This window comes from Coregonus lavaretus (assembly GCF_964263955.1).
Source record: "Coregonus lavaretus genome assembly, chromosome: 9".
Lineage (NCBI taxonomy): Eukaryota > Metazoa > Chordata > Actinopteri > Salmoniformes > Salmonidae > Coregonus > Coregonus lavaretus.
In genome coordinates, this window is record NC_139996.1 from 9402200 (window position 1) to 9428662 (window position 26463).

At 44.3% G+C, this 26463-nt stretch overlaps 1 protein-coding gene across 1 annotated transcript in view; it reads right to left on the reverse strand.

The window, feature by feature from the left end:
* Positions 1-918: 918 nt before the first annotated feature.
* kif21a (kinesin family member 21A) overlaps positions 919-26463 on the reverse strand; it is a 59524-nt gene continuing 33979 nt past the window's right edge. The window contains exons 6-34 of the mRNA XM_084169339.1: positions 25804-25977; positions 23101-23216; positions 22653-22848; positions 22161-22350; positions 21967-22030; positions 21661-21858; positions 20787-20874; positions 20573-20681; positions 17984-18172; positions 16211-16410; positions 15833-15940; positions 15552-15620; positions 14891-15039; positions 14423-14567; positions 13928-14122; positions 13532-13633; positions 13063-13228; positions 12131-12151; positions 11154-11211; positions 11011-11065; positions 10473-10684; positions 9626-9736; positions 5889-6025; positions 5555-5729; positions 5112-5276; positions 4692-4809; positions 3781-3951; positions 3070-3269; positions 919-2972 (exon numbers count right to left, since the gene is read on the reverse strand). Of these exons, the coding sequence (XP_084025465.1) occupies positions 2879-2972; positions 3070-3269; positions 3781-3951; positions 4692-4809; positions 5112-5276; positions 5555-5729; positions 5889-6025; positions 9626-9736; positions 10473-10684; positions 11011-11065; positions 11154-11211; positions 12131-12151; positions 13063-13228; positions 13532-13633; positions 13928-14122; positions 14423-14567; positions 14891-15039; positions 15552-15620; positions 15833-15940; positions 16211-16410; positions 17984-18172; positions 20573-20681; positions 20787-20874; positions 21661-21858; positions 21967-22030; positions 22161-22350; positions 22653-22848; positions 23101-23216; positions 25804-25977 (3975 nt within the window). The 3' untranslated portion in view covers positions 919-2878. The remainder of the gene's footprint in view (positions 2973-3069; positions 3270-3780; positions 3952-4691; positions 4810-5111; positions 5277-5554; positions 5730-5888; positions 6026-9625; positions 9737-10472; positions 10685-11010; positions 11066-11153; positions 11212-12130; positions 12152-13062; positions 13229-13531; positions 13634-13927; positions 14123-14422; positions 14568-14890; positions 15040-15551; positions 15621-15832; positions 15941-16210; positions 16411-17983; positions 18173-20572; positions 20682-20786; positions 20875-21660; positions 21859-21966; positions 22031-22160; positions 22351-22652; positions 22849-23100; positions 23217-25803; positions 25978-26463) is intronic.

Sequence of the window (26463 nt, forward strand, 5' to 3'; positions counted from 1 at the left end):
ATTATACACTTTGTCTTGTAACTATTGGTTCTAACATGTATTATTTTTAAGTTTTACAAGTCTCCTAAGTCTTTAACTTATTTTTTTGTTTTACCAGAAGTTCAACTGACAACACACATGTAGGCTACCCATGTGTTCTATTCTAAAAGACCATCGGATAAAAATGAAACAATATTCTGAGATAAAATCATCATGAGCAAAACCACAGCTGTTAAATAATTTACAGTACAATTTCATGTCTTTTCTATTGCAAAGGGCATACTACAAACTGAGAGACACGGAACTGGCAATTCAGAGACCTTTGCTTCACTCTGTAGTTCTAAAATATTCACCTACACCCTGAAATTGAATTTCATATTACAAATACCATCAGTTAAACATGTCTTAAACATTTAGAGCCGGTTTTTCATTGAAAGTCCAGGACTAGCCTTATCTGTCTCTGGGAAACTAGCACTTACAGTACAGCAATCATTGATCTAGTCCAGTACAGATTTTATTTTATTATGACAATAGTAATTTTGAAAATAGTCAGAGATTTAGTTCTGGTTGCCCGGATGAGTTACAAGTAAATAACAGTTTTCACTTGGATGTTTGTGCTCCAAAATGGTATTGTAAGCAATGAGGTCATTACAATGTACAGCCAGCCATTCATGTGCCTTGCTTGTTGATTAATTACAAGTTCCACTACTGCCATCTAGAGGATACATCTGGTTAGTATTTGTAAAAGAAAATCATATTTTGAAACCCTGCTCCCTTTCAATGTAGGTGAATGCTATGAGGTGAAAACCTTACTTTCACCTATCCAATCAGGTTAATAGATCAGTGAGTACTACAGCTCCTTCATCAGTGCTCTCCCCTCACTCCTCCTCAAATCCCCACCCTCCCTCAAAAGAAACAGATCTAGATGTCCACACAGGGTGGTTTTTTGACAGATGACATTTATTTCACCAGGCATCTGACATTAGAACTGCTACAGTACAGAGTCAGCCATTTTGGGGAGTGCCATCTACAGTACAGAGTCAGCCATTTTGGGGAGTGCCATCTACAGTACAACTCCAGAGGGGAACCCAGGACTGGTTTCAATACATACCATTTTCAATAGAACAAGTGAATCAGACCAGGGCTACATCTGAAATGGCACCCTATTCCCTATATAGTGCACTAGCATTTGCCCAGTGTCCATCGGGCTCTGGGCAGAAGTAACGCACTATAAAGGCAATAGGATGCCATTTCAGATGCAGACCAAGAAACATAACAGGATGACAGGGTCAGGGAGAGAGGCTCTGTTCAAAAGCATTAAGAGTGCTGTTAGAACACCGTCTCCGTATTATGGTCCTCAGTTTCCCTTGTGGAGCGAGTTTTGGTGATCAACAAAGCTAACAATCAGTTGATTTCATCAAACAATACTGTTTCCATATACATAATGTGTTGCTGGCTGCTGCTACTACTTTAACATTCTATAGTCCCAGCAGACAGTGGATCCGATTGAACATTTGACAGCTTACACAAAGGTTGGGGTCAATTCCATTTAAATTCTAGTCAATTTAGGAAGTATACTAAAATTCCATCTCTAATTTGGGTTACTTTCTGAATTGACTGGAATTTAAATGTGATTGACCACAGCCCTGGCTCACACCAATCACAAATGTGGCAGGTGTAATGTACAATATAACTGCCACACAGGATACAACCACCATACACAGGGGACTTCCAGGACCAGGATTGGGAGAGGCTTACAGTACAGGCACAGGTAAACGGCTCCTCTCCTCCTCACACTTTACACTATTATATACAGTACTTAACTACGGTTACCAGGTGGACCTCACCTGGGGTCCGGAACAGAAGACCTCTATGGGTCAAAGGTGAGCAAACAACTTAGCAGCACAGGCGTTAGGTTAGTTCATAACGTATTAGAGGGAGGGTGTGGTAACAGCATTAAGAGAACCGTACATTCCTACATAGATATAAACTATGAGTAGTGGATAAGTGAGTGAAAAGAGTCAGTGTATCCTCAAAGAGACATTGTATTTGCACACAGAGTAAGGACTACAAGTAAAGACTAAGATAGCAGAGAGAAGGTGATTGACTGAAGGCGTTTTCCAAGTGGTTACAAGAGTATTGTTAGTGTATCCAGTTCACAGGTAAAGTACAAGACAAGTTTCACAATTTGGTCAGCGACAGTAAATGGGAGCTGAATTCGAAGCAAAATAACATTTAAACCAAGCAATTTAAGGGGGTGCGGTGATTTGTCAGTCGACATAAAGCCACATTGATTTCAGGTAAGGAGGGACAGTGGTTCTGCTTACAGTGCAGAAGAAAGGCTTCTGTTCCTTTGCTGTGGCACTGGAGAACCTGGTCTGGGTCTTGTAGGCCAGCTACAGAGCCCAGTGGCCAGCTACAGAGCCCAGTGGCCCACCCGATCCTCTTTACCTCCTCTCCGCACCACTCTCCTTCATTAACTCCCCCAGCCCAGAAAGACACTCAAGATCTACCTCTATATGTGTGTGTGTGCGCACCTGCATGTGGGTTTGCGTGTGTAAATATGACCCTTGTGGGCTTCCTAAATACTTAATATGAGCTGAGAGGGAAAGATGTCTACCAAGCAAACTGTGTTTATTCTGCACAAGTCAGTGCTAATGCCAGGCAGGTTAGACTAGATATATTTCCCTAAGGAGACATCTCTCTCACTCTGGAGAAAAACTACAGCTACTTTTGCTGAGATAAGATTCCATTCCTGCGGGCTTGCACAGCTGTCATGGTTACAGTATGTGGAGGCTGGGGGGTGGTTTCCATGGTTTCCAAGGTTAAAGGTCAGAGGTAAAAGTGCTAGTCAGCAACGTCCCAGGTTAAGGGTCACGGCGGGAGGTCACGGCCATGTTCAGTTACTGGCCACCTCGTCAGCGGTGTCCGCCGTTGTGTCTAAGGTACAGTCGAGTCCGCCCCGGGCACGCCAGATCTTCACCGTTCGATCACTATCAAATTATAGAGCAGAAACAGTGTCACTGCAATGGCTGTATCCAGGGGTTTGTGTGTATGCATGCGTGTGTGTGCTTGTGTTCTGTGACTCACTCAGATGCTGTGAAGAGGTGGCTGCTGTTGGTGGAGATGCCGTTGATGGGGCTCTCGTGGCCCTTGAGTTCCCCCAGGGCCCCCAGTGTGTCTGTGTGCCAAAGCTTGAGCACCCCTCCTCTACAGCCACTCAGCAGGGCTGGAGAGCCAGGCACCACACCCAGGGCACACACCCAGTCACGGTGGGCGTTGGGCACTAGCTGTTAGACACATAGACAACTTAGTACATACAGACTCCGTTTTCCATTCAACTAGTTTTCAGGTAACAGTATTTATCAAATAACTTTCCAGTTAAAATACCTGCCGCCCACTTCAAGCACCACCTCCCCAAAAGCATGATTCGCCAAAATAGTCAGTGACACTTCTCCCTTCCCCCTGTTATGCAGGTTAGCATTTATTGTTAAAAATATTGCCCTGGAGGTCACTAGCTGGCACAGCCACAAAATCTGATTTTAAACCTAACCCTAACCACACTGCCAACCCTAACCACACTGCCAACCCTAACCACACTGCCAACCCTAACCACACTGCCAACCCTAACCACACTGCCAACCCTAACCTTAAATGAAGACCAAAAAGCTAATTTTAGTCTTCATACATTTTTACGACATAGCCAATTTTGACTTTGCAGCTGGCCCATCTAGCAGAAATATATCAGTTCTGGCTCCAGGGCAAGATTCATGAAAATAAACATCATCCTGTCTCTGTTACCTGCAGTAGGTCTTTGCGGGCTAGGTCCCACTTCTTAATGCCGTTGTCCCTGGAGCCACTGAAGAGGACGTCCCCCTGCACCACCAGAGACTCGATACCGTCATAGTGGGGAGGCTCAAAGTTGTGTGTGGGGCCGATAGCACCCAGGGCCCCCTCTGTCACGTCAAACATCTGAAACAGACAGCCCATCAACAACACTATTCAAGTCACAGCAGAGAATCAGCTAAGCTAATTCGTATTGCATAGAAAACAAATACAAGATCCATATGCAAACATGAAACAACATGCAGAAAAAGGTCTCTGACTGAAACATCAACACAATGCAGAGATGTAATATCATGTGTGTGGCAGCTTATTTTCTACAATGAATATAAGCAGAACACACACACACCATAACACACTCTCACACACCATAACACACTCTCACACACCATAACCTACTCACACACCATAACACACTCTCACACACCACAACACACCCTCACACACCATAACCCACAACATAACCCACTCTCATACACCATAACCCACTCACACACACCATAACCCACTCACACACACCATAACCCACTCACACACACCATAACCCACTCTCACACACCATAACCCACTCTCACACACCATAACCCACTCACACACACCATAACCCACTCTCACACACCATAACCCACTCTCATACACCATAACACACTCTCACACACCATAACACACTCTCTCACACACCCTCACACATACCCTCACCATAACCTACTCTCACACACCATAACACTCACAATAACCCACTCTCACACACACCATAACACTCACAATAACCCACTCTCTCACACACCATAACCCACTCTCACACACACCATAACCCACTCTCACACACACCATAACCCACTCTCACACACACCATAACCCACTCTCACCTTGATATAATGGTCCTTGGAGCCGCTGATGACCAGATCCTGACCGTTCCCGCTCTGGTCTACAGTTAGACACATAACTGGACCCAGGTGACCAGTCAGCTTCCCTGTGGATACAAATCTGACAGAGAGAGAGAGAGAGAGAGAGAGAATAGTGGGCCTTTAATATGATAGCAAATCTTCTGAGATGCACTGCGTTACTGCAAGAAAGACAACCTGGAATGACAACAGTCACTGAGAGAACAGGTGCAAGCTCTACAACAGATCAGCAAGGGAATATACATTCAATACAAGCAGTAACCTCTAGATCTATCATATATCTGCACATTATAGTAGTGAGAAAGAGAGAATTGTTCTGAAAACAGAGGCTTTTTTCTGGACTTAGCACTGACAAAATGACTGCCATGCTGTGCCATAGTGTACCTTCCTAGGTCCCAGACTCTGACAGAGTTGCCGGCGGCGGCGTACAGGACAGAGCCGCTGGGGTTGAGGGCGATCTGGTTGATCTGGTTCTCTCCTGCCGGGATGGTGACAGTCCGGTTGGTGCTGGACGCACAGGCGTCGCCAGGAGTCACCTGACCAGAAGACCTGAGGAATATGATGATTCTGTTAAACACTTCATTCTATCCTGAAAATGATCTACAAATCCAGGTAAATCTTCAACTGATTAAGCCCAGATTGTCTGTATTTATTAATAATAGGTGTAACACTTGCACTGGTGTTATGATTGAGTCAAGTTTATCATATACTGGTGATACAGATGTCATTGTGTAGCCTACCCCCCCCCCCCCCAAAATGGTTATGGTGTTGACACTCTTATGGCGTTGACGTTATGGTGTTGACACTGTTTCTGTGTTGACACTCACGTGAGGGTGCGGATGCACTTGGCTGAATCTCGGATGTCCCAGACCTTGATGTAGGAGGTGGAGACGGTGAAGACCAGGCTGGAGCTGTAGCGGACTGACACCACATTGTTTTGGTGACCCGCCAGGGACATGATTTCCTGACCCGTCACCAGGTTCCACACCTTACACGTACGGTCTGGAAGGAGGGGAGAGGGGAGGGGAGACAATACTGTGTGTCAGCCTCATAACAACAACAAGACATGAGACATTATTCATGAGACATTATTGATCTGTGATCAATTATAGTGATCCGCTGATGAAGGTGAGTGAGGAAGAGAAGTGGACAGAGTCTGACCTTTGGAGCCGGTGAAGAGGAGGTCATCAGTAGAGTCAACACACAACACAGCTTTAGTGTGACCCTCTGCCACATGGACACATTGTAGTGTTGCTGACCGACTGCCCTTTGAGGAGGGCACTGGGTTGATCACCCCTCTAGAGGAAGAAACCACGCACACACAGGTATTGAGATGTCCATAGCAGGATCAGAGAACATGGTAACTGATATCGCCTACTTACGTTTTTGAAAATCATATACTGTAGTAGGATACAGAACTATCTAAACATAGCAGTCTAAATGCCACCTCCCCCACACACAGTACTGCTATATAAAGAGCACTACCCAAAAGCCCATCACTGCAGCCACAGATGCATACACATTACATGCAGCCGTTTGGCCAGTTAGCAACATGCTGCAAATCAAAGTAAAAAATGAAGCACCCAAAGTGACAGTGTCCGTCCACAAGAATGGTCAGGCTAAGTCCCAGAGAAAAGCCTGCCTGTGTACCATTTTACATTTATGGAACCACTCTCCTCCCAGCCCACAACACATCAACACACTGGCTAAGACAGGGGGAACACAAGTAAATATTGGTGGCGTAACTGGCAGAGATTTTCAATAGAGCTGAAAGTAACATTTTGTTATAAACACAATCCTTCTACAATGACAGTACTTTCACTTGAAACTTTAATTCTTGTTCTTGAATAAAAGTTGTTGGGTGACAAAAACAATTCCTTGTGCAGGTAGGGACACACCAGATAAAGCACACCGTGTGAGTGAGTAAGCAAGTGACAGTAGCGTGGATGAAGTCTCCACCCACGAATGTCAACAGAAGGAAAATAGATACTTGGAAAGGAAATCTGAGGAAAACGCTCAAGAAATTCTACCAACACTTCTCCTGTGCTACACGTGGAGAGAACACGCTTGATCATTGTATCTCTCCCTTCCGGGACGGCTACAAGGTCCTCCCCCGCCTCCCCTTCGGCAAATCAGAACACGCCTCCATCCTGCTCCTCCAGAAACTTAAACAGGAAGCACCCATGGTAAGGACTGTTCAACGCTGGTCTGACCAATCGGAATCTATGCTATAGCTCAGCCTTCAACACCATAGTGCCCTCCAAGATCATCACTAAGCTAAGGGCCCTGGGTTTGAACCCCTCCCTGTGCAACTGGGTCCTGAACTTCCTGACGAGCCGACCCCAGGTGGTGAAGGTAGGCAACAACACCTCCACTTCGCAGATCCTCAACACGGTGACCCCACAGGGGTGCGTGCTCAGCCCCCTCCTGCACAACCTGTTCATCCAACTCAATCATTAAGTTTGTTGAGGACACAACAGTGGTAGGCCTGATTACCAACAACGACGACACAGCCTACAGGGAGGAGGTGAGAGCCCTGGTGGTGCCAGGAAAATAACCTCTCCTTCAACAAAACGAAGGAACTGATCATGGACTACAGGAGACAGCAGAGTGAACACGCCTCCATCCACATCCTGCAACATTATTTTGTTGAAATGTAAGTTGATCTCTGAGAAATCGATTACTCACTTTATATGTACATACTGTATTCTGGACATAGCTCATCCTATAGAACTACTGCCGTACACACAGTATTCTGGACATAGCTCATCCTATATAACTACTGCCGTACACACAGTATTCTGGACATAGCTCATCCTATATAACTACTGCTGTACACACAGTATTCTGGACATAGCTCATCCCATATAACTACTGCTGTACATACTGTATTCTGGACATAGCTCATCCTATATAACTACTGCTGTACATACAGTATTCTGGACATAGCTCATCCTATATAACTACTGCTGTACACACAGTATTCTGGACATAGCTCATCCCATATAACTACTGCTGTACATACTGTATTCTGGACATAGCTCATCCTATAGAACTACTGCTGTACATACTGTATTCTGGACATAGCTCATCCTATAGAACTACTGCTGTACATACTGTATTCTGGACATAGCTCATCCTATATAACTACTGCCGTACACACAGTATTCTGGACATAGCTCATCCTATATAACTACTGCTGTACATACTGTATTCTGGACATAGCTCATCCCATAGAACTACTGCTGTACATACCTTTTCCTACTTGTATGTTGTCTATACACACACACACACACCACATATTTATATTCGGGACTCTGATATTCCTCGTTCTGATATTTCTTAATGTCTTGGGGTGGAGGGATTATTTGTGCATTAGTATTGTACTGTTAAACACTTACAGCACTGCTGGAGCTAAACACATTAGCATTTTGCTGCACCTGCTTTAACATCTGATGATCTGTGTGTGCGACAAATAAACTTGGATTTGATAGAGATTTTTACTTGTCCCGTGTGCGTGTGGGAAAGGGAAGGTGATCTAGAACAGGCCAGGGGAATTCTGTGGACAATGATGTTTTTCTAAATCTTGCTAGAGGGGTGACAAAGTGTCTTGAGTGGTTTAGATGTAGCTCCTAATGTGCAGTTGAGAGAGAGAGAGAGCTCACCAATCCCAATATTATAGCCTACCTAATGTATGCAGCATACCTGTAAACAATACATGTGATTGGTAATTTGACTGCCAGGGCCTCCTTGCTCATAAAGTTAGTTGTATAGACTATAACTAACTTTTTGAACTAAAAGTAATGCTTATTACTTATAAAATGTGTATAACTTAACTATAATGTATGCTTATTACTTATAACCTATGTCTTCCTCTTACTTATCCTGCGGTCTGTCTACTCTCTCCAGACACCCTGTCAGACGTACAAATACGTTGCCTTGGCTACGAGGGCGGTTGGAGGGGGAGGATGGGGAAGACGGGGTGCTGGCGTCGGAATTCCTCGTATCACAGCTGGTACAGTGGACAGGGAGGCTGAGGCTCAGTTTACATACATAAGCAGAGGACAAGTCAGTTGCCTTTGAACTGAGTGTGTACAGTGTACTGTACAAGATCTCTCACACACACACACACACACACACACACACCCAGTGGAAATGCGCATTCATGCACGCACGCACATACACACACCTCAGATAGTATAGGCTAAAATAGATAAACATCTTTCATTGTTGGAAACTATCCCTTTATGTCTTCTCTGAAACCCTCCCTATCCACCTGCACTCATTTCTGAGACTCAGCACAAGTCTTTTCACGTTTGGTCGAAGAACATTGAGTTGTGCATGCTCATCACCTGTTGTCATGAGAACTGATCGGGAAAGACCGTTTGTTCACTCAGGGTTTGAATCAAAATGGAAACAGCTTTCAGCATGGTTCCCCTCACCCTGACCTTTAGCTTTTTAGATTACATCCACTTCAAAGTGTTTGAGAGGAATAGTTGGTTAGCGCTGCAATGACAATATATAGGATTTATATATCGTATTTGCCAAATATGCATTAGAGAGTTTGAAGAGGTTGAGAGGGTCAAGTTGAACACTGAATTAAAATGGAATACTAAAGAATCGCTTTGAGAAACAGAAGTAAATAATTTAGTCTCATTCAAGAGGGATATAGGAACGTATTTAGCTATATTTCCCAAGAATAAGCTCAATACTTGATATTCAGTGCAGAACTTGGCAGGGTAAGTTTATAATCACACCAGGCAGATAATTGTTGATTAAGATAACACCACATGCTTCCTGAGATAGGATATTCAGGAAAGGGAAAGGTGGATATCATGGGCTGTTGGAAAAAGATGTGCTTTTGGCCTCCGGCCACCAGAGCGTCGCTAGTCTCTTACTGTTTGATCTCCTTGACCTTAGCCGCCGCTTGTGCCCTGTCATAGGTCTTCCTGCGAGAGAGCGGCGAGGGCTCTGGAACTCTCTTTTCCGCCCCCGAGGAGGAGGCAGCTCTGCAGCCGGAACTAGCATTTAGTTTGATTGTTATTAGCAACGACAAAAAACATAAGGAACAAAAAGGACAACAAGGATGTAAACAAAATCAGAAATAAAACAATATGGAGGCGGTGAGCATGTGGTACACACATAGCACACTGTTACCTGACATTCATCCTCCTTCACGAAGCTTGTGGTTCATAAAGGACACTATGGTGTAGCATTAGGGCTATATATACTGTATCACACTCAAATCAGTCCCCCAGCTCCACATCTTACTAATTCAAGTCAAGCTAGAATTGGTTCTCAGCTAAGATTCCAGCTCAAGCCATAGAAAGCTACAGTGCACTACTGGCTAGCATTATTAACTATTTGCTTTACATGTTAAAAGATGCAGCTGCTATTATTGTGGAAAGTTAACATAGGCCTATTGCATTTGGAGCATAGCATCTAGCGAGAGAACATGAGACCTGCATGGTCATCCTGTACAAGCCTCATAATCATGTGCGTGGTTGTGGGTCTGTCTCTGTGTTTGCATGCATTTGTCTGTCTGTAGTGTTAGTGTTATTTCTAAAGGGATATGTTTTGGTTTCTACTGGCCTAGGAAGGAGACTTACAATCCAATAGGGCAGGTTTAAAGAACATGTCAGGCAAGGTCAGGCAAAATTAAAACAGATTAAGCAGCAGTTATATTAACATGCAGGAAGCAGATGGTTAACAGTTAGCAGTTAGCATGCGCTGGCCCAGACTTACATGCTGCCCATCTTAGAGGACAAGCCAGGAGAATGAGCCATATAGTCTCTGTCCCTGACTGATGAGCCAATGGGGGTCTCAGGATCTCTGCCCTCTTCTGGTGTTTCAGCCAATTGGAGACAGGGGGAGGAAAAATCTCCGCTGGGCGTGTCATGGGCGGCGTCACTATTGGCGTAGAGCAACTCCATCTGAGTGGTGGTTCTTCTACGAGCCTGTGAGGGGAGAAACACATTTACATTCAAGAAAACACAAATGTCCCCACGAGGTCAATAAAACAAGACCACACACACGTCCCCACGAGGTCAATAAAACAAGACCACACACACGTCCCCACGAGGTCAATAAAACAAGACCACACACACACGTCCCCACGAGGTCAATAAAACAAGACCACACACACGTCCCCACGAGGTCAATAAAACAAGACCACACACACACGTCCCCACGAGGTCAATAAAACAAGACCACACACACACGTCCCCACGAGGTCAATAAAACAAGACTATACACTAACACACTAACAGGCTGATAATGGTACCTTGCTCCTGGTTTTGGTCTCTCCACAGAGTTTCATTAGATCTGATGCCAGGGAGCTGGAACGAGGAAGTGGAATACATTAGTTACCATAAAACTATAAGTCAAATGTTTACCATTTTGTTTTGTAATTTGAGTGATACTGACTGTCCCTCTGTTGCAGGACTCTGGGCAGATTCGTCACTGCTGCTGTCCTCCCCGTTCTCTGTGAAATTAGAGTACCCAAAATGTCAGTTGAACTGTATGTCAGAGCCAAACAACATCCATAGAAAATGATTATTCTTTGTGTGTTATGACTAAATTCCAACAAACTTTTAAAGTTCTGTCTAGTAGTCCAAATACCTGCCCATTGTCCAACCAAACATGGAACAAGGGTAAAACCGTTTATTGAACCAAAGGTTATCCTAGTACTGTGTTGGCTACAAACAGATGTCAACAATATGTGGTTTATATTATTGAACAAGGTAGATGTGGTGATAATGGACAAGGAGAAGAAGCAGATGAATATGATGTCAGCGCAGCGCCATGCCGTTTTATACAAGTTGCCTGAAAAGACCTGAAAAGACCTGGTCCTTGTCCAGTCACTGAGATGGAAGGGTTGACAGGGCTCAGGGTTTTGAAAGGGTGAGAGGGTAAAGAGAGGTCAGATGTGAGGGGCTATGAAGGGAGGGGAAAACCGAGATGAGAGGTCAACAAGGTAGGAATCATTAGTCTGACTGTCGCTCCCGGGGCAGTGTGGTTTGCCTACAGGGTCCAACTGAGACAAACTTCCTGGTTCTACCTGGGAAGGGCAGGGTCCTCTGAAGATACAGGTACAGTAGTTATATTAACAGGTGCTACACTATAAGGCATGGTGGCTATAACACACAGTAAGCTGAGACTGGGAGAGGGGTTCTTTCACATTGGGAGGAAGAGAAGGGTCAGCTGACAGATGGAGGGAGGCCTGAAGACACATTGGGAGGAAGAGAAGGGTCAGCTGACAGATGGAGGGAGGCCTGAAGACATTACACCTCATGCACCTGCTCATGTTATGTTGCTGAGTTAGTTTCCAGGAGGGGGACCCATGCATTCATATAAACATATATATATATATAGAGAGAGAGAGTCTGGTGTCTGTTACTTACCCACTGGCATGTTACCTAGCTCTGTATACATTAAGGCACCATGGGCGGGGGCAGAAAAAAGGCAACACACAAATGAAAAACACATTCATTCATTCCCCCATAATCACAAACCAAATCAAGTCCAAAAGAAAAGACGGTTCAAAAGTCAGGACATCCTCCTCAACAGATGCTGGTGAAAATAGAAAAACATTAAATGGAACCATAATAAATGGTCAGCTCAATAACAAAATGTCAACCCCGTAACAAAATATAAGCTCTATAACCATGAAACAAAAACTGATGGGTTTCCAAACTTGATAAATAATGTAACACAAAAACGACAGCGCCAGAGAGGCTTTCTTAGTCCAACTGACATTTGTGTGATTGCAAAAAAAAATTGGGGTGACTTTTGAAAGCAGCATCTATTCAGGAGGAGGCAACGAGCGAGAGCAACTTAACAGGCCCAAATCATCATGCAGTAGACCATAACCACCCATCCCTGGTTCTGGAGGCCATCCCAACAAAGCAGTGGGCTGACAAGGTGAACACGAACACGCAGGTAAACTTCAATGACTTTGCTTAGTTATTTTTGCTTAGTTATTTATTCAATCCTACATGATTATGGGGTGAGCCAGACCTGATAGCATTGTGGGCTTGACCTCACGGACCTCCAGTGGCAAGGGGTGAGTAGGTCAGGGTCAAGGCCTTGGACTGAACTACAGATGTAGGATCTTAATTTGAGCCAGTTCGCTACAGCAGGAAAATAATCCTCAAATGATAAATGTTTCATTAGGGCAAATCAAGTCTGACATTTTAAAGTGGAAATTACAAACTTTAGAAGCATTTTAAAATCTTGAATACACTACAAGCTTGCATTTCCTGCTGATCCTACATCTGTATACATTTTTCAGTGTGTGGCTGGCGGGCTGGAAGGTTGGGGTTAGGACTGTTACCTTGCAGAGCATTCCCCAGCAGGGCGTCCAGTTCGGGGTTAAACTCAGCCTTCTCCTTCAGCATGTGGAACAGCAGCTGGTTCTGAGTGGCACTGGTGATCTCAGTCTGCTTCAGCCTGCCCTCCATCACCTTCACCTGGGACTCCTTCTGAGCTGCCTGCAGACCCTGGGATGGGGTGGAGGTCAAAAGGTCAATGGTCAGCTATAAGACGGGTCACTAAGAGTCAACAATCCGAGCTATGCTTGTGTGGAATACTTCACAGAACACACACAAAAGATGAATACACAATGAGGAGGGTGCTTGTGCATACACACACAGAACTAAACACATTTACAATCGTAGAAACTGACTTTAATTGGGTACATATGGAACCTGGGTTTAAACTAAGTCAATTCCAGGTGAAACCAATGGTGTGAGAGACGGGGTAGGAACTAGGGAGGGACAGGTAAACGGCAGTAAGTTATTTACTCTGTTGATAGCCATAGACATGAAGTGGTCCAGCAGGAAGCGGGCTTCTGTTAGGGTACAGGAGCTGATGACTGCGGAAACATCCACCGTGTCAACCTCCTCCTGTAAATGCAGATATTATGGTCACACAGTCTGGAAAAACTGCCTAATATCAGCCCAATTACCTTCCTGCTTTTAGGGTTACTCAAAATCATGGAATAGCTCTTTGGTTTGCGAGATCTGTGCTGCTTGGGAGCCCTGATTGGCCATGGGTGGATCTCAAAACTCTTCTGTGGCTTCTTCCTCGTCCCCACTCCTCAATTTTTAGAGACACTTACTGCTAATGATTACGGTCTGTCTGTCTGTGTCCGTGTGCCTGTCTGTGTGCCTGTCTGCGTGTGTGTCTGTCTGTGTCACCTTGGCTTCCTCCATCTGCATAATGTTGGCCTGGCAGTCAGCGATGCTGTCGTTGATGTAGTCTATGTTGGCCATCACGGCGTCCACTTCCTCGTTGAGGTGAAGCACCGCCTTCTCGGCCTCAGGCCCCTCCCCCGCCAGCCTGTCCCTCTTCCTGGTCAGCTTCTCCCTCCGCTTGGTCAGCTCCTCACGTTGCTGTGGAGGAGGGAGGAAAGATGGAGGGGGGAGAGTGGAGTAGGAGGGAGGGTGTACGGGGGAGGAGAGGAGAGAGGAAGCAGGGAAAGGAGGGGTTTGCCAACGTTTTCAATATTAATGTTAATGCTAACACCGCTAATTTAGCGTAACATAGTATCATACCATTTGTAAACAATATTCACCAAATAAAAAGGTGAACAGCATTTAATGTTTACCAGTATTGAATGTTTACCAGTAGTTAATGTTTACCATTATTGAATGTTTACCAGAAGTGAATGTTTACCATTATTGAATGTTTACCTTGAGCAGGCGGTTCATTTCAGACTCCATGTTGGAGATGGTCATCCTCTGCATGATGACATCAGAGATACGACGCTCCAGAGACTGCCACTTCACCCTGGCCACTCTGGTGGAATATATGCCCGTCGACCGTCTGTAGTAGGACCTGAGAGAGAGAGAGAGAAGAGAGAGAGAAGAGAGGAGAGAGGAGAGAGGAGAGAGGAGGAGGAGGAGGAGGAGAGGAGGAGGAGAGAGAGGAGGGAGAGAGGGAGAGAGAGAGAGAGAGAGAGACACACACACACACACTTTTGAGGCACGTACACTGTAGGTGTAGGTGCATGCAAGTCTCATGTTCTCTCGCTAGAAGCTGTTTTTTTCAACTGTAAAAGCCATACTGATTGCTCTACATACACCATGCAGTGTAATACAGAAACTCAAGCACATACACACACAAAACGGCACTGCAGTGACCTGTTGTCTAGTCCCTACCTGGTTCCGTTAGGGGCGGTGGAGCCAGAGGAGTGCAGGCGTCCTGAGGGGGGTCGGTGGGAGGAGTCCTGGAGGGGCTCTGGGAGACTTACCTTCCTGCTGGTCACCTTACCAGACATAGGCCTGGCCTGTCTCCTCAGAGCAGACACCTGGTACAGAGACACACACACACACGTAAGTAGACAGTCATCCGCCACCAGAATCACCACCGCCTGATGCTGAAGTTTGCTCATCTCAATAGAATAGTAGGAGCTTTATATTTTATTTACAAAACTGCCATGTTTCTTGTTATCAGTGATTTTGAACTGTCTTGAACTCTTATGAACAAAATCTGTCATTGACAGTCTACTCTCGCTTGTACCTCTGCTCTCTGACCCTGGCCAATGGTTCCTACTACCTCCGTTCCCAAGCGAATATCCTATTCCAGGTACCAAAGGTCACAACAGAATTTGGGGGGAAAAAAGCTTTTAGTTTCTGGTCCTAGGATAAACTTCAAAGTTCCTTGAACTTAGATAATTAGATCCAACTAGATCATTTCAAGTTGAGAGGATGTGTGTCACTGCTTCTAGTGTTGTGTAACTGTATAATATATATCACTGCTGTATACTACATCCTTTTACTACTACGTGAAGGCCCCAAGATGGCCGTTCATGTTGCTCACCTCCTCAGTCTTCCTGCGCAGAATGAGCTCCTGTTGTCTCTTCTGGGCCTCTAGTAGCTTCAGCTGGTGCTGTGGAACACACATTAACATGGCATTCAGTAACGCCAGTAGCATTAAGTTGCTAAAAATTTGCTTCAAGCTGGAATCCTTAAATTGTGAAACTGCCACAACTTTATACTCAATGGATAACGAGCTATAGGAAAAACAGTTTGGGTCAGCATGATGAAAAGGCTAGTACATCTCCAAGCCTGTTAAACTAAGCTACGGATCCTACGGTTCACCTCCTGTTTGCGCTGGTCCTTCTTGAGGGTAGCGATCTCTCTGTTCCTCCTGGACTCTGTCATCCTGTTCCTCTCCTGCTGCTCCTTCATCTGCTTCATCAGACGAACCTGCACAATACAGCGCATTCACATTTACATCAACATCAGTCTTGAATGACTTGACATTCCTAGCGGAGCAATGGAACTCAGCAGTGAACCCTGTTCTGGGCAGTTTGCTCGACTTCATTCTGGCCGATTCCTCCCAACAATATCAGTACAGCATACATTTTGTACCAACAAACATCAACACTTCACAATGGCACTGTCATGTGAGTGCTTAACAGTGGTTAACAGTGTCGTTGCGTTTGTGGGTCAGGTTCAAGAACGTCTTCTTTCTACCTTTGTCTTCTTCATCTCCGTGACATCCATTTGAAGCTTCTTCAGCTGTGTCTCGTACTTGGATTGGTTCTTGAGAAGGCGTGCGTGTTCCTTCTGGGCTGACTGTAACTTCTGTAGTTCCCTGTTCATGACGCTCAGCTTCTTCTCGTACTCCTGCTTGATCTTCTTAGCCTTATCGTCGCTGCACGTCTCCACTGAGCCTGAGGGGGGAGGGGGAGGGGGGCAAAGAGAAAAAAGGGTCATTTTTAGACCCAACGAACGCTCCAGCCCTGCTGTAACCCTTCACACCTGATTCTATTAGTCAGTTGCTCACCAGGGGCCTCATTTATCAAAGGTGCTTGCAAATATACTCAAAATCTTGCGTGCACCAGTTTTCCTGCAAATGTTGGTAGTTATACATTTTGAACTTGGCAGAAAAGTGTGCGTATCTCTACGCAAATCTCAAACCATCCGTGTGCACAACTTCTAGAAGGTTGATCCAACTGTATTGCAAGCAAAAATGCTTACTGTTCGTTTGAGGGAAATGGGAGGTATATGATGCACGGGAATTATAATAATGGTAGGCTACTGAAAACATTAAAACGTAGACCTAATGATAAAACAGATGCATTTGCCGTTGGCAAGGCGATTGCATAGCAGCATGTCGTCTAATGTGTTTATTTTACTTTTATTATATAGGCCTAAATCATAATCATATCGCAGGACGTCTCTCCTTTTCTGACAGAACTGATTTAAATTATTCACGCTACACAACAAATATTAGGCTACCATTTATCAAATCTCTCATTCAATAGCCAAGCATGCTGGAAAGTAAACAAACGGGAAGCCTTGACAGTATGAGACAGTATGGCTACATTTGCTGTGCGATAGGATTAGATGCGTGACATCATAGCCCATTTCATTTCAGAGCCTATACCAAGGCAGGAGATGGAAACACAATCATGCATTGATAAACAATATCATGAAAAACAATGTGTCTTTTGCATAGAAGAGTGGGCTGTAACATTTACTTTTAAATTGTTCAAAAGGACAATCAATCTTGCAGAATGCGCGACCAGTGTTTGTCACTCGCTAGGCGCCATGGATCTTTTGTTTGGAGAAGTCACTGCAACATTCTGCCCACACCTCTACAGAAATGTGATCAAATTTGACATTGCGCTTTCTTTTATAAACTGTCATGGCCCAGTTCCCTTTCTTTTATAAACTGTCATGGCCCAGTTCCAACATGTCCAAATCATACATCATAAATCATCTCCAAATAAAAGGTAAATGGAGGGCGTTTTCCAGGCGGGACTGTTCACTACCGCACAAATATAATATGGCTCTGTTTATCAATGAAAACATGCATATATGTTTCTTACTAAATTCTGGCGTACGTGGAGATTCTAGGATTTGCGTGCGCCACAAATTATTGTGATTTATCCAACTTTCGCATGCAAATCCTAGAATCTCCACGTATGCCAGAATGTTTAAAGAAATGCACGCACGGTTGATAAATGAGGCCCCAGGACCTCAAGTGATAAGCTGAATCAGGTGTGTTAGAGTAGGGATAAATACAATCCAGCTCTCCAGTGGAGGGTTGGCCACCCCTGCTTTAAAATCAACAGATGGAATCATCCGTTCAATAGCCTTCGTGTTACTGGTTCTAAAGAACCATAGCAAAATAAAACTAAAACATCTTCACAGTGTCAACTGTAGCCAGTGACGGCCTTAACCATCTCCCATAGCTCTGCAGCAGTCACACGTTCCAGTTGGTACCGTGACGACACGTACCCATGTTGTGCAGCACCCGGTCTCTCTCCAGCTGCGTGTCTCTGATCTTACTCTGCAGCATCATCAGTTTCTGTTCGTACTGCTGCTTGAGCGTGTGCAGACGGCGCTGGCTGTTCTCCAGTTCATCTATCAGCTTCTGCTTGATGGCGATCTCACACGTGATGTTGGCCAGGTCCGCCTGGAAGTTCTCTGGTGGGTGAAGTATATTCACATGGGTTTCACATTGACAGACATATTCAGTAGATCTCACACAGTGATGTTGGCCAGGTCTGCCTGATAGTTCGCTGGCTGAAGTATATTAAACATGGTGAAATATACTTTAGCTGTGTTACACTCACTTTAAAATAAAACATATTGCCTTTATTCAACCAGGTAAGTTAATGAAACACATTCTCTACCAAAAACAATGTCTCATTTTGCAAGCATGTTAGTTACTTGATGCTACAGGGAGTCTCTAAAATAGATAACACTCCAAATGTTTTTGTCTTACCACAAATCAATGAGTGCATTTACATGCACACTAATAAATCAATGTTAAACTGATTATGGCAGTAGACGGAGTATGGCATTAGTCATGTAAACGCCTTACTTTGCTTATCTTAATCGGCGTAAGTAAAAAAATCAAAGTAAGCATCCGCTGATTAACGCACCTGGTTTTCTGAGCAATCTTTCTAATGATTAATTCCTGTAAACAGCTTAAATCGGCATTCAAGCAGTGTATTTGATCTGCTCATGTGACAGCACCGGTAACGCAAGCCTCCCTCTTATGCGCAAGTGAAGTGAGTTCAGAAAAACTTAAAAGTATGCATCTTAGAAATAGTTCACATACAAACTTTATATGTCCGAACTCAGAATCAAATAGGCTTCGCAAAAATAACGTGGTAGAACGTTTATTATGATTTTCTGCATTTACAGTGCATGACTTTTCGTTACAACCTTATTCTAAAATTGATTAAATTGTATTTCTCCCCCTCATCAAGCTACACACAATACCTCATAATGACAAAGCAAAAAAAACAGATCCTCTCAAAAACAGATCCTCTCAAGCTCTGTCAGGTTGGATGGGGAGCGTATTTTCAGGTCTCTCCAGAGATGTTCGATTGATTCCGGGCTCTGGCCGGGCCACTCAAGGACATTCAGAGACTTGTCCTAAAGCCACTCCTGCGTTGTCTTGGCTGTGTGCTTAGAGTTGTTGTCCTGTTGGAAGGTGAACCTTCGCCCCAGTCTGAGGTCCTGAGCGCTCTGGAGCAGGTTTTCATCAAGGATCTCTCTGTACTTTGCACCGTTCATCTTTCCCTTGATCCTGACTAGTCTCCCAGTCCCTGCTGCTGAAAAATTTCACCACAGCATGATGCTGCCACCACCATGCTTCACTGTAGGGATGGTGCCAGGTTTCCTCCAGACGTGACGCTTGGCATTCAGGCCAAAGAGTTCAATCTTGGTTTCATCAGACCAGAGAATCTTGTTTCTCATGGTCAGAGTCCTTTAGACACCTTTTGACAAACTCCAAGAGGTCTGTCATGTTCCTTTTACTGAGGAGTGGCTTCCGTCTGGCCAATCTACCATAGAGGCCTGATTGGTGGAGTGCTGCAGAGATGGTTGTCCTTCTGAAATGTTCTCCCATCTGCACAGAGGAACTCTGGAGCTCTGTCAGAGTGACCATTGGGTTCTTGGTCACCTCCCTGACAAAGGCCCTTCTCCCCCAATTGCTCAGTTTGGCTGGGTGGCCAGCTCTAGGAAGAGTCTTCTTCCATTTAAGAATGATGGAGGCCACTGTGTTCTTGGGGCCCTTCAATGCTGCAGAAATGTTTTGGTACCCTTCCCCAGATCTGTGCCTCGACACAATCCTGTCTCGGAACTCTACGGAAAATTCCTTCGACCTCATGGCTTGGTTTTTGCTCTGTCATGCACTGTCAACTGTGGGACCTTATTTAGACAGGTGTGTGCCTTTCCAAATCATGTCCAATCAATTGAATTTACCACAGGTGAACTCCAATCAAGTTGTAGAAACATCTCAAGGATGATTGGCCCAGCATCGTAAAGTTTGGCCGGGGTAGATCGTCATTGTAAATAAGAATTTGTTATTAACTGACTTGACTAGTTAAATAAAGGTTAAATAATAAATAAATAAAATGTAAACAGGATGCACCTGAGCTCAATTTCGAGTCTCATAGCAAAGGGTCTGAATATTTATGTAAATAAGGTATTTCCGTTGTTATTTTTAACAACAAAATCTAAAAACCTGTTTTCGCTTTGTAATTATGGGGTATTGTGTGTAGAATGATGAGGAAAATGTTTTATTTAATCCATTTTAGAATAAGGCTGTAACGTAACAAAATGTGGAAAAAGTAAAGGGGTCTGAATACTTTCCGAATGCACTGTATTTAAGTCCCATCAGGTAGCCTGATTTCAGATGTGTCCATGGAAACAGGGTTATTAGGGAAATAGTTATTGCAAAGCATGTAAACGTTTTAAAACGAACTATTATATTAATCTGACTATCCACAATAATCGTATTATTGTATGCATGTAACCGTACTCACTGACTCAAACATGGAGAGCCATGCCCCTTCTATACGGCCATTTTACCTTTCTCATCTGACTCAGAGTCTGAATCATCAGAGCTCTCCTCCACATCCATCTCCTCCTCTTCCTCCTCCTCCTCCTCTTCCTCCCCTTCCTCATGGTCACTCCCCTCCTGAGGTCACAAACAAAAACAGAATAGAAAATGATCCAGTGTCAGAAAAAAGCACTTCTCTTTTAATCCTGAGATACCATTGGACTAATAGGTTGTCAAATATACCATCTCAGGCTCGTCATTGGACTGCTCAGTCAGCTCTTTTTCCGTCCCCTGGTCTTGGTCGTTGTCGGGGACTTCTTCCTTGACGACACTAGTCGGGGACAACAGAGAGGCAGGGCGAGACAACATTGAACAAAGCAGACCAAAGGTTCAATAGTATTTATTTTCTAGAGGGGAAAAAAGACAACCAAAAGCAAACTAGCATGACAGAATATGCAGTGCAGCACAAAAAAAGTCAGTACAGTAATTATCTGTAAATGAACCTGTTTTTTAAAATATCTTCCAAAATAAAGGGTGTTAAAACCCCCCAGAGATAAGGCCATTGGTGGTGCATGAAAACAGAACCAATAGCTTTGTTTCCATCATATCAGCCAGTCGGGGTGAACAAACTGAAAGAAACAAGTGAGCACAGAAAGAACTGAGCTCAGGTTTTCCTTCTGGTGTGGCAACTGCCTGCTAAACAAAACAAAATGGCGGTTTAGAAGAAGCGAGGAATGGAAATGTGGTAAAGGGAAGGGGGAACCTGTGACAAACCTGCCATCCTCCTCCTCCTCCTCTACCAGCTCCTCCCTCTCTCTCTCTTCCAGCAGCTGCTGGAGCCTTCAGGGAAAGGTAAGGGTCAAAGGTCACAGGGGAGAGGACAGGGGAGAGATGACAAGGAAGGAACGAAGGAAGGAATGAAATCAGGGAGTACAGAGAAATGGAAGGAAGAGAAGTCATAGAGAGAAACATGGGGATCACAAACTGTTACTCACCACGGCAACACATTGAGGATATACGGTGTACAAGAATTGCCAGTGTGCTGGAGTTAGTTTTTTCCAAAACAAGAAAACATGAATAATTTGCTTCTATAACCACCATCCCCCTCTCTCTTTACCTCTTCTTCTTCTTCCTCTCCTTCTTCTTGAGTTTCTCCAGATCTTTCTTGGCCATCTCGATGATGTCGGAGGCCTCCTTCTCGGGGGCCAGTAGGGCAGGGGAGAAGGTTCCGGGGTAGAAGGACTGGCGTGAGGAGGCACGCGACAGGTTCTTACGCAGGTTCTCATTCATAGACTCACTTTCCAGGAGTTTGGCCCTAGGGGGAGGAGGGGGGTAACAGTAAAAATGTTCAGTTTGCAAATGTAACAAATTCAAATGACAAATAAAAAGTATTAATCTTAATATAGGGGAGACATTTATTTACCTGAGGTCCTCTATCTCTTTGATATAGCTCTGGATCATGTTCCCAATCTCTTCACTGCCCTCACCTGAATAACCAAAACATGAAAACTTTAGGAAACACACTTAACACACACACTTATGAACTGTTTAAGACGTGAGGGGATTGGCACAGACATATCGACACATACGAAAACACGCACATCACACCCCACTCACCTGCCCTGGCGAGGACCTGGTTGGCCTGGTCACTGAGGTACCGTGTGAGTCTGGCCCTCTGGGCGTCGATGGTCTCCTGCATGGCTTTGACCCTGATCCTCAGGTTACTGTTCTCTGTCTGCAGCATGGTGTTCTCATGGACCATGTCGTTGATGCTCTCCATACCGTCCTCTCCCACCATACGCTTACCCTACCAGAGGAAAATGGGTTTAGATAGTGAGTTATAATTCACCAAGGGGAAATGATTATCGGACGGTCATACCTAATTTCCATATACTCATATACCCGTTTTCTTTTTTTATCCAGTTATTTTCATCTTATTGACTTTCTCACTCTGCTCTATCCATACCCCCCCTCCCCATCTCTCTATTTCTCTCTCCCAGCCTCTCTCCCGCCGTGTCACAATATTTGACCCTTTCTTCAACTCTTAACTATGCCCTTCCCAACCTGCTGTCCCCTCCCTCCCTCCCTCCCGACCTCCCTTTCTCTTACCGTCCTATACTCCATCAGTTCCATCTGTAGCCTGGCGATTTCTGTCCTGAGAGCAGAGATCTGCTGGGAGGCCTTGTCCTGGTTCACCATCACCTTGTTCTTAATGTTCCTGGCTCTGTTCGCGTACTTCAACGCGTTCAGGGTCTCCATGAAGTCCCGGTCAGACGGACTGATGCAGGCTATCATCATCGTTTGGCTGAGGGTAATGGGAGAGTTCAAATTAACATGGGTTCCAGACTTTATGCATTCAACAACATAACAGCTTTGCCTTGGCAAGCCAACGACATGTGGGCAGAACAAGAAACAAACCCACACCTCAAAGCTGACTTATGTACAATTTGTATCGATTGACAAAATGCATTTAGTTTGACATGCACATCATACCAGATTACTATGACAACAACCCTTATAGAGAGAGGGAGAAAGGTCTGACCAATGGCAAACAGACCTGTTTCCACCCAGAGAGTCCTGTAGGAGCCGGGTGAGTTTGGAGTCTCTGTAGGGCACATGTGTGGATCGCTTGCTCCTGTCTCCCAAAGCACTGATTACATTCCCCAGAGCAAGCTGCAGTTTGGAGGAAATGACCAAGAAACACAACTCAGAAAAACAGATATTGAAGGGTATTTTCAGAAAGATTCTCATTCGAGGAGTCTATAGTCCCCTGTAGCTCAGTTGGCAGAGCATGGCGCTTGCAACGCCAGGGTTGTGGGTTCGTTTCCCACGGGGGGCCAGTATGAAAAATGTATGCACTCACTAACTGTAAGTCGCTCTGGATAAGAACGTCTGCTAAATGACTAAAATGTAAATGTAAAATGTGTTCATGCTGGGCTGTCACGACTTCACACAGTATTTGCAAGGTACTGATTTTAACCACTAGGTGGCACTTTAAGGTTAAGAAATAAGGAAGGTTCAGAACTTTTGTAAAACATCACAGTACAGTTGAAAAATATATGGCAAATAGAAATCCAATATGGATGGTGTTAAGAGATAGATGGGAGGTTTTGAATGGAGCTGAAGGATGGGACTAATAACAACAACTAATAACAACAAGATAACTAATGTAAAGCATACTGTGTCCATAATAAGTATATAGGTTATAGGTTGAGAGCTTTTGTGAAAGAGCACAGTTAGAAAAATATGGCATATAGAAGCAAACCAGATGGACATCATGAAAATGATCGGAGGAAGTTCAGGAGTAAAAACAAACAAACTATAATTATTGTAGAATTTGACTGTGTCCATAAAATGTATATAGTATGTATGGGCTGGAAGTAGAGGCCTAAGTGTTGTTGTTCACTAGTTTACTCCAATTGGGGAAGGGGTGGTGGGGTTGGAAAGTAATGAAGGGAAATATAATTTAAAAAAGGATATGTGTGCGTGTGTGTATGGATGTATGTATATATGTAAGTCGCTCTGGATAAGAGCGTCTGCTAAATGACTAAAATGTAAATGTATATATGTATGTATGTGTGTATATACAGTGGGGAGAACAAGTATTTGATACACTGTCGATTTTGCAGGTTTTCCTACTTACAAAGCATGTAGAGGTCTGTAATTTTTATCATAGGTACGCTACAACTGTGAGAGACGGAATCTAAAACAAAAATCCAGAAAATCACATTGTATGATTTTTAAGTAATTAATTTGCATTTTATTGCATGACATAAGTATTTGATCACCTACCAACCAGTAAGAATTCCGGCTCTCACAGACCTGTTAGTTTTTATTTAAGAAGCCCTCCTGTTCTCCACTCATTACCTGTATTAACTGCACCTGTTTGAACTCGTTACCTGTATAAAAGACACCTGTCCACACACTCAATCAAACAGACTCCAACCTCTCCACAATGGCCAAGACCAGAGAGCTGTGTAAGGACATAAGGGATACAATTGTAGACCTGCACAAGGCTGGGATGGGCTACAGGACAATAGGCAAGCAACTTGGTGAGAAGGCAACAACTGTTGGCGCAATTATTAGAAAATGGAAGAAGTTCAAGATGACGGTCAATCACCCTCGGTCTGGGGCTCCATGCAAGATATCACCTCGTGGGGCATCAATGATCATGAGGAAGGTGAGGGATCAGCCCAGAACTACACGGCAGGACCTGGTCAATGACCTGAAGAGAGCTGGGACCACAGTCTCAAAGAAAACCATTAGTAACACACTACGCCGTCATGGATTAAAATCCTGCAGTGCACGCAAGGTCCCCCTGCTCAAGCCAGCGCATGTCCAGGCCCGTCTGAAGTTTGCCAATGACCATCTGGATGATCCAGAGGAGGAATGGGAGAAGGTCATGTGGTCTGATGAGACAAAAATAGAGCTTTTTTGTCTAAACTCCACTCGCCGTGTTTGGAGGAAGAAGAAGGATGAGTACAACCCCAAGAACACCATCCCAACCGTGAAGCATGGAGGTGGAAACATCATTCTTTGGGGATGCTTTTCTGCAAAGGGGACAGGACGACTGCACCGTATTCAGGGGAGGATGGATGGGGCCATGTATCGCGAGATCTTGGCCAACAACCTCCTTCCCTCAGTAAGAGCATTGCAGATGGGTCGTGGCTGGGTCTTCCAGCATGACAACGACCCGAAACACACAGCCAGGGCAACTAAGGAGTGGCTCCGTAAGAAGCATCTCAAGGTCCTGGAGTGGCCTAGCCAGTCTCCAGACCTGAACCCAATAGAACATCTTTGGAGGGAGCTGAAATCCGTATTGCCCAGCGACAGCCCCGAAACCTGAAGGATCTGGAGAAGGTCTGTATGGAGGAGTGGGCCAAAATCCCTGCTGCAGTGTGTGCAAACCTGGTCAAGACCTACAGGAAACGTATGATCTCTGTAATTGCAAACAAAGGTTTCTGTACCAAATATTAAGTTCTGCTTTTCTGATGTATCAAATACTTATGTCATGCAATAAAATGCAAATTAATTACTTAAAAATCATACAATGTGATTTTCTGGATTTTTGTTTTAGATTCCGTCTCTCACAGTTGAAGTGTACCTATGATAAAAATTACAGACCTCTACATGCTTTGTAAGTAGGAAAACCTGCAAAATCGGCAGTGTATCAAATACTTGTTCTCCCCACTGTATATATATATATATTTTTTTTTTTTAATTGCGAGAGAAAAAAACACAGACACAGCCAAACTCTCACCAGTCCACAGTTGATGGAGATTCCCTCCTTAGCTCGGTCTCCTGTAGCACCGGTTCTCTTCAGCCTTTCAGAACCGGCCAGGTCCACAAAGTGAAACTTGGCCGTCAATGTCTCATACTCTTCCATCTCTGAGTTGCCGTTAGCAATCCTGTTGTCCCACTCGTTGTTGTCTTTCTGTGAGGTAGAAATAATGGACGGCAGGTAGCCTAGTGGTTAAGTAACCAAAAGTTTGCTAGTTCGAATCCCAGAGACGACTAGGTGAAAAATATGTCAATGTGCCCTTGAGCAAGGCACTTAATCCTAATTGCTTATGTAAGTCACTCTGGATAAAAATGTCCATGTAAATAACACCAAGATGGATGCCTTTGTTTCAGTGTCAAAAGCACTGTCCATGCCATTAATGTACCATAAACATAGAATGTCAGTACCATAAACATAGTATGTCAGTACCATAAACATAGTATGTCAGTACCATAAACATAGTATGTCAGTACCATAAACATAGAATGTCAGTACCATAAACATAGAATGTCAGTACCACAAGTCAAAAGCACTGTCCATGCCATTAATGTAACATAACTTAGAATGTCAGTACCATAAACATAGAATGTCAGTACCATAAACATACTACGTCAGTACCATTATAAAAGCACTTTCTAT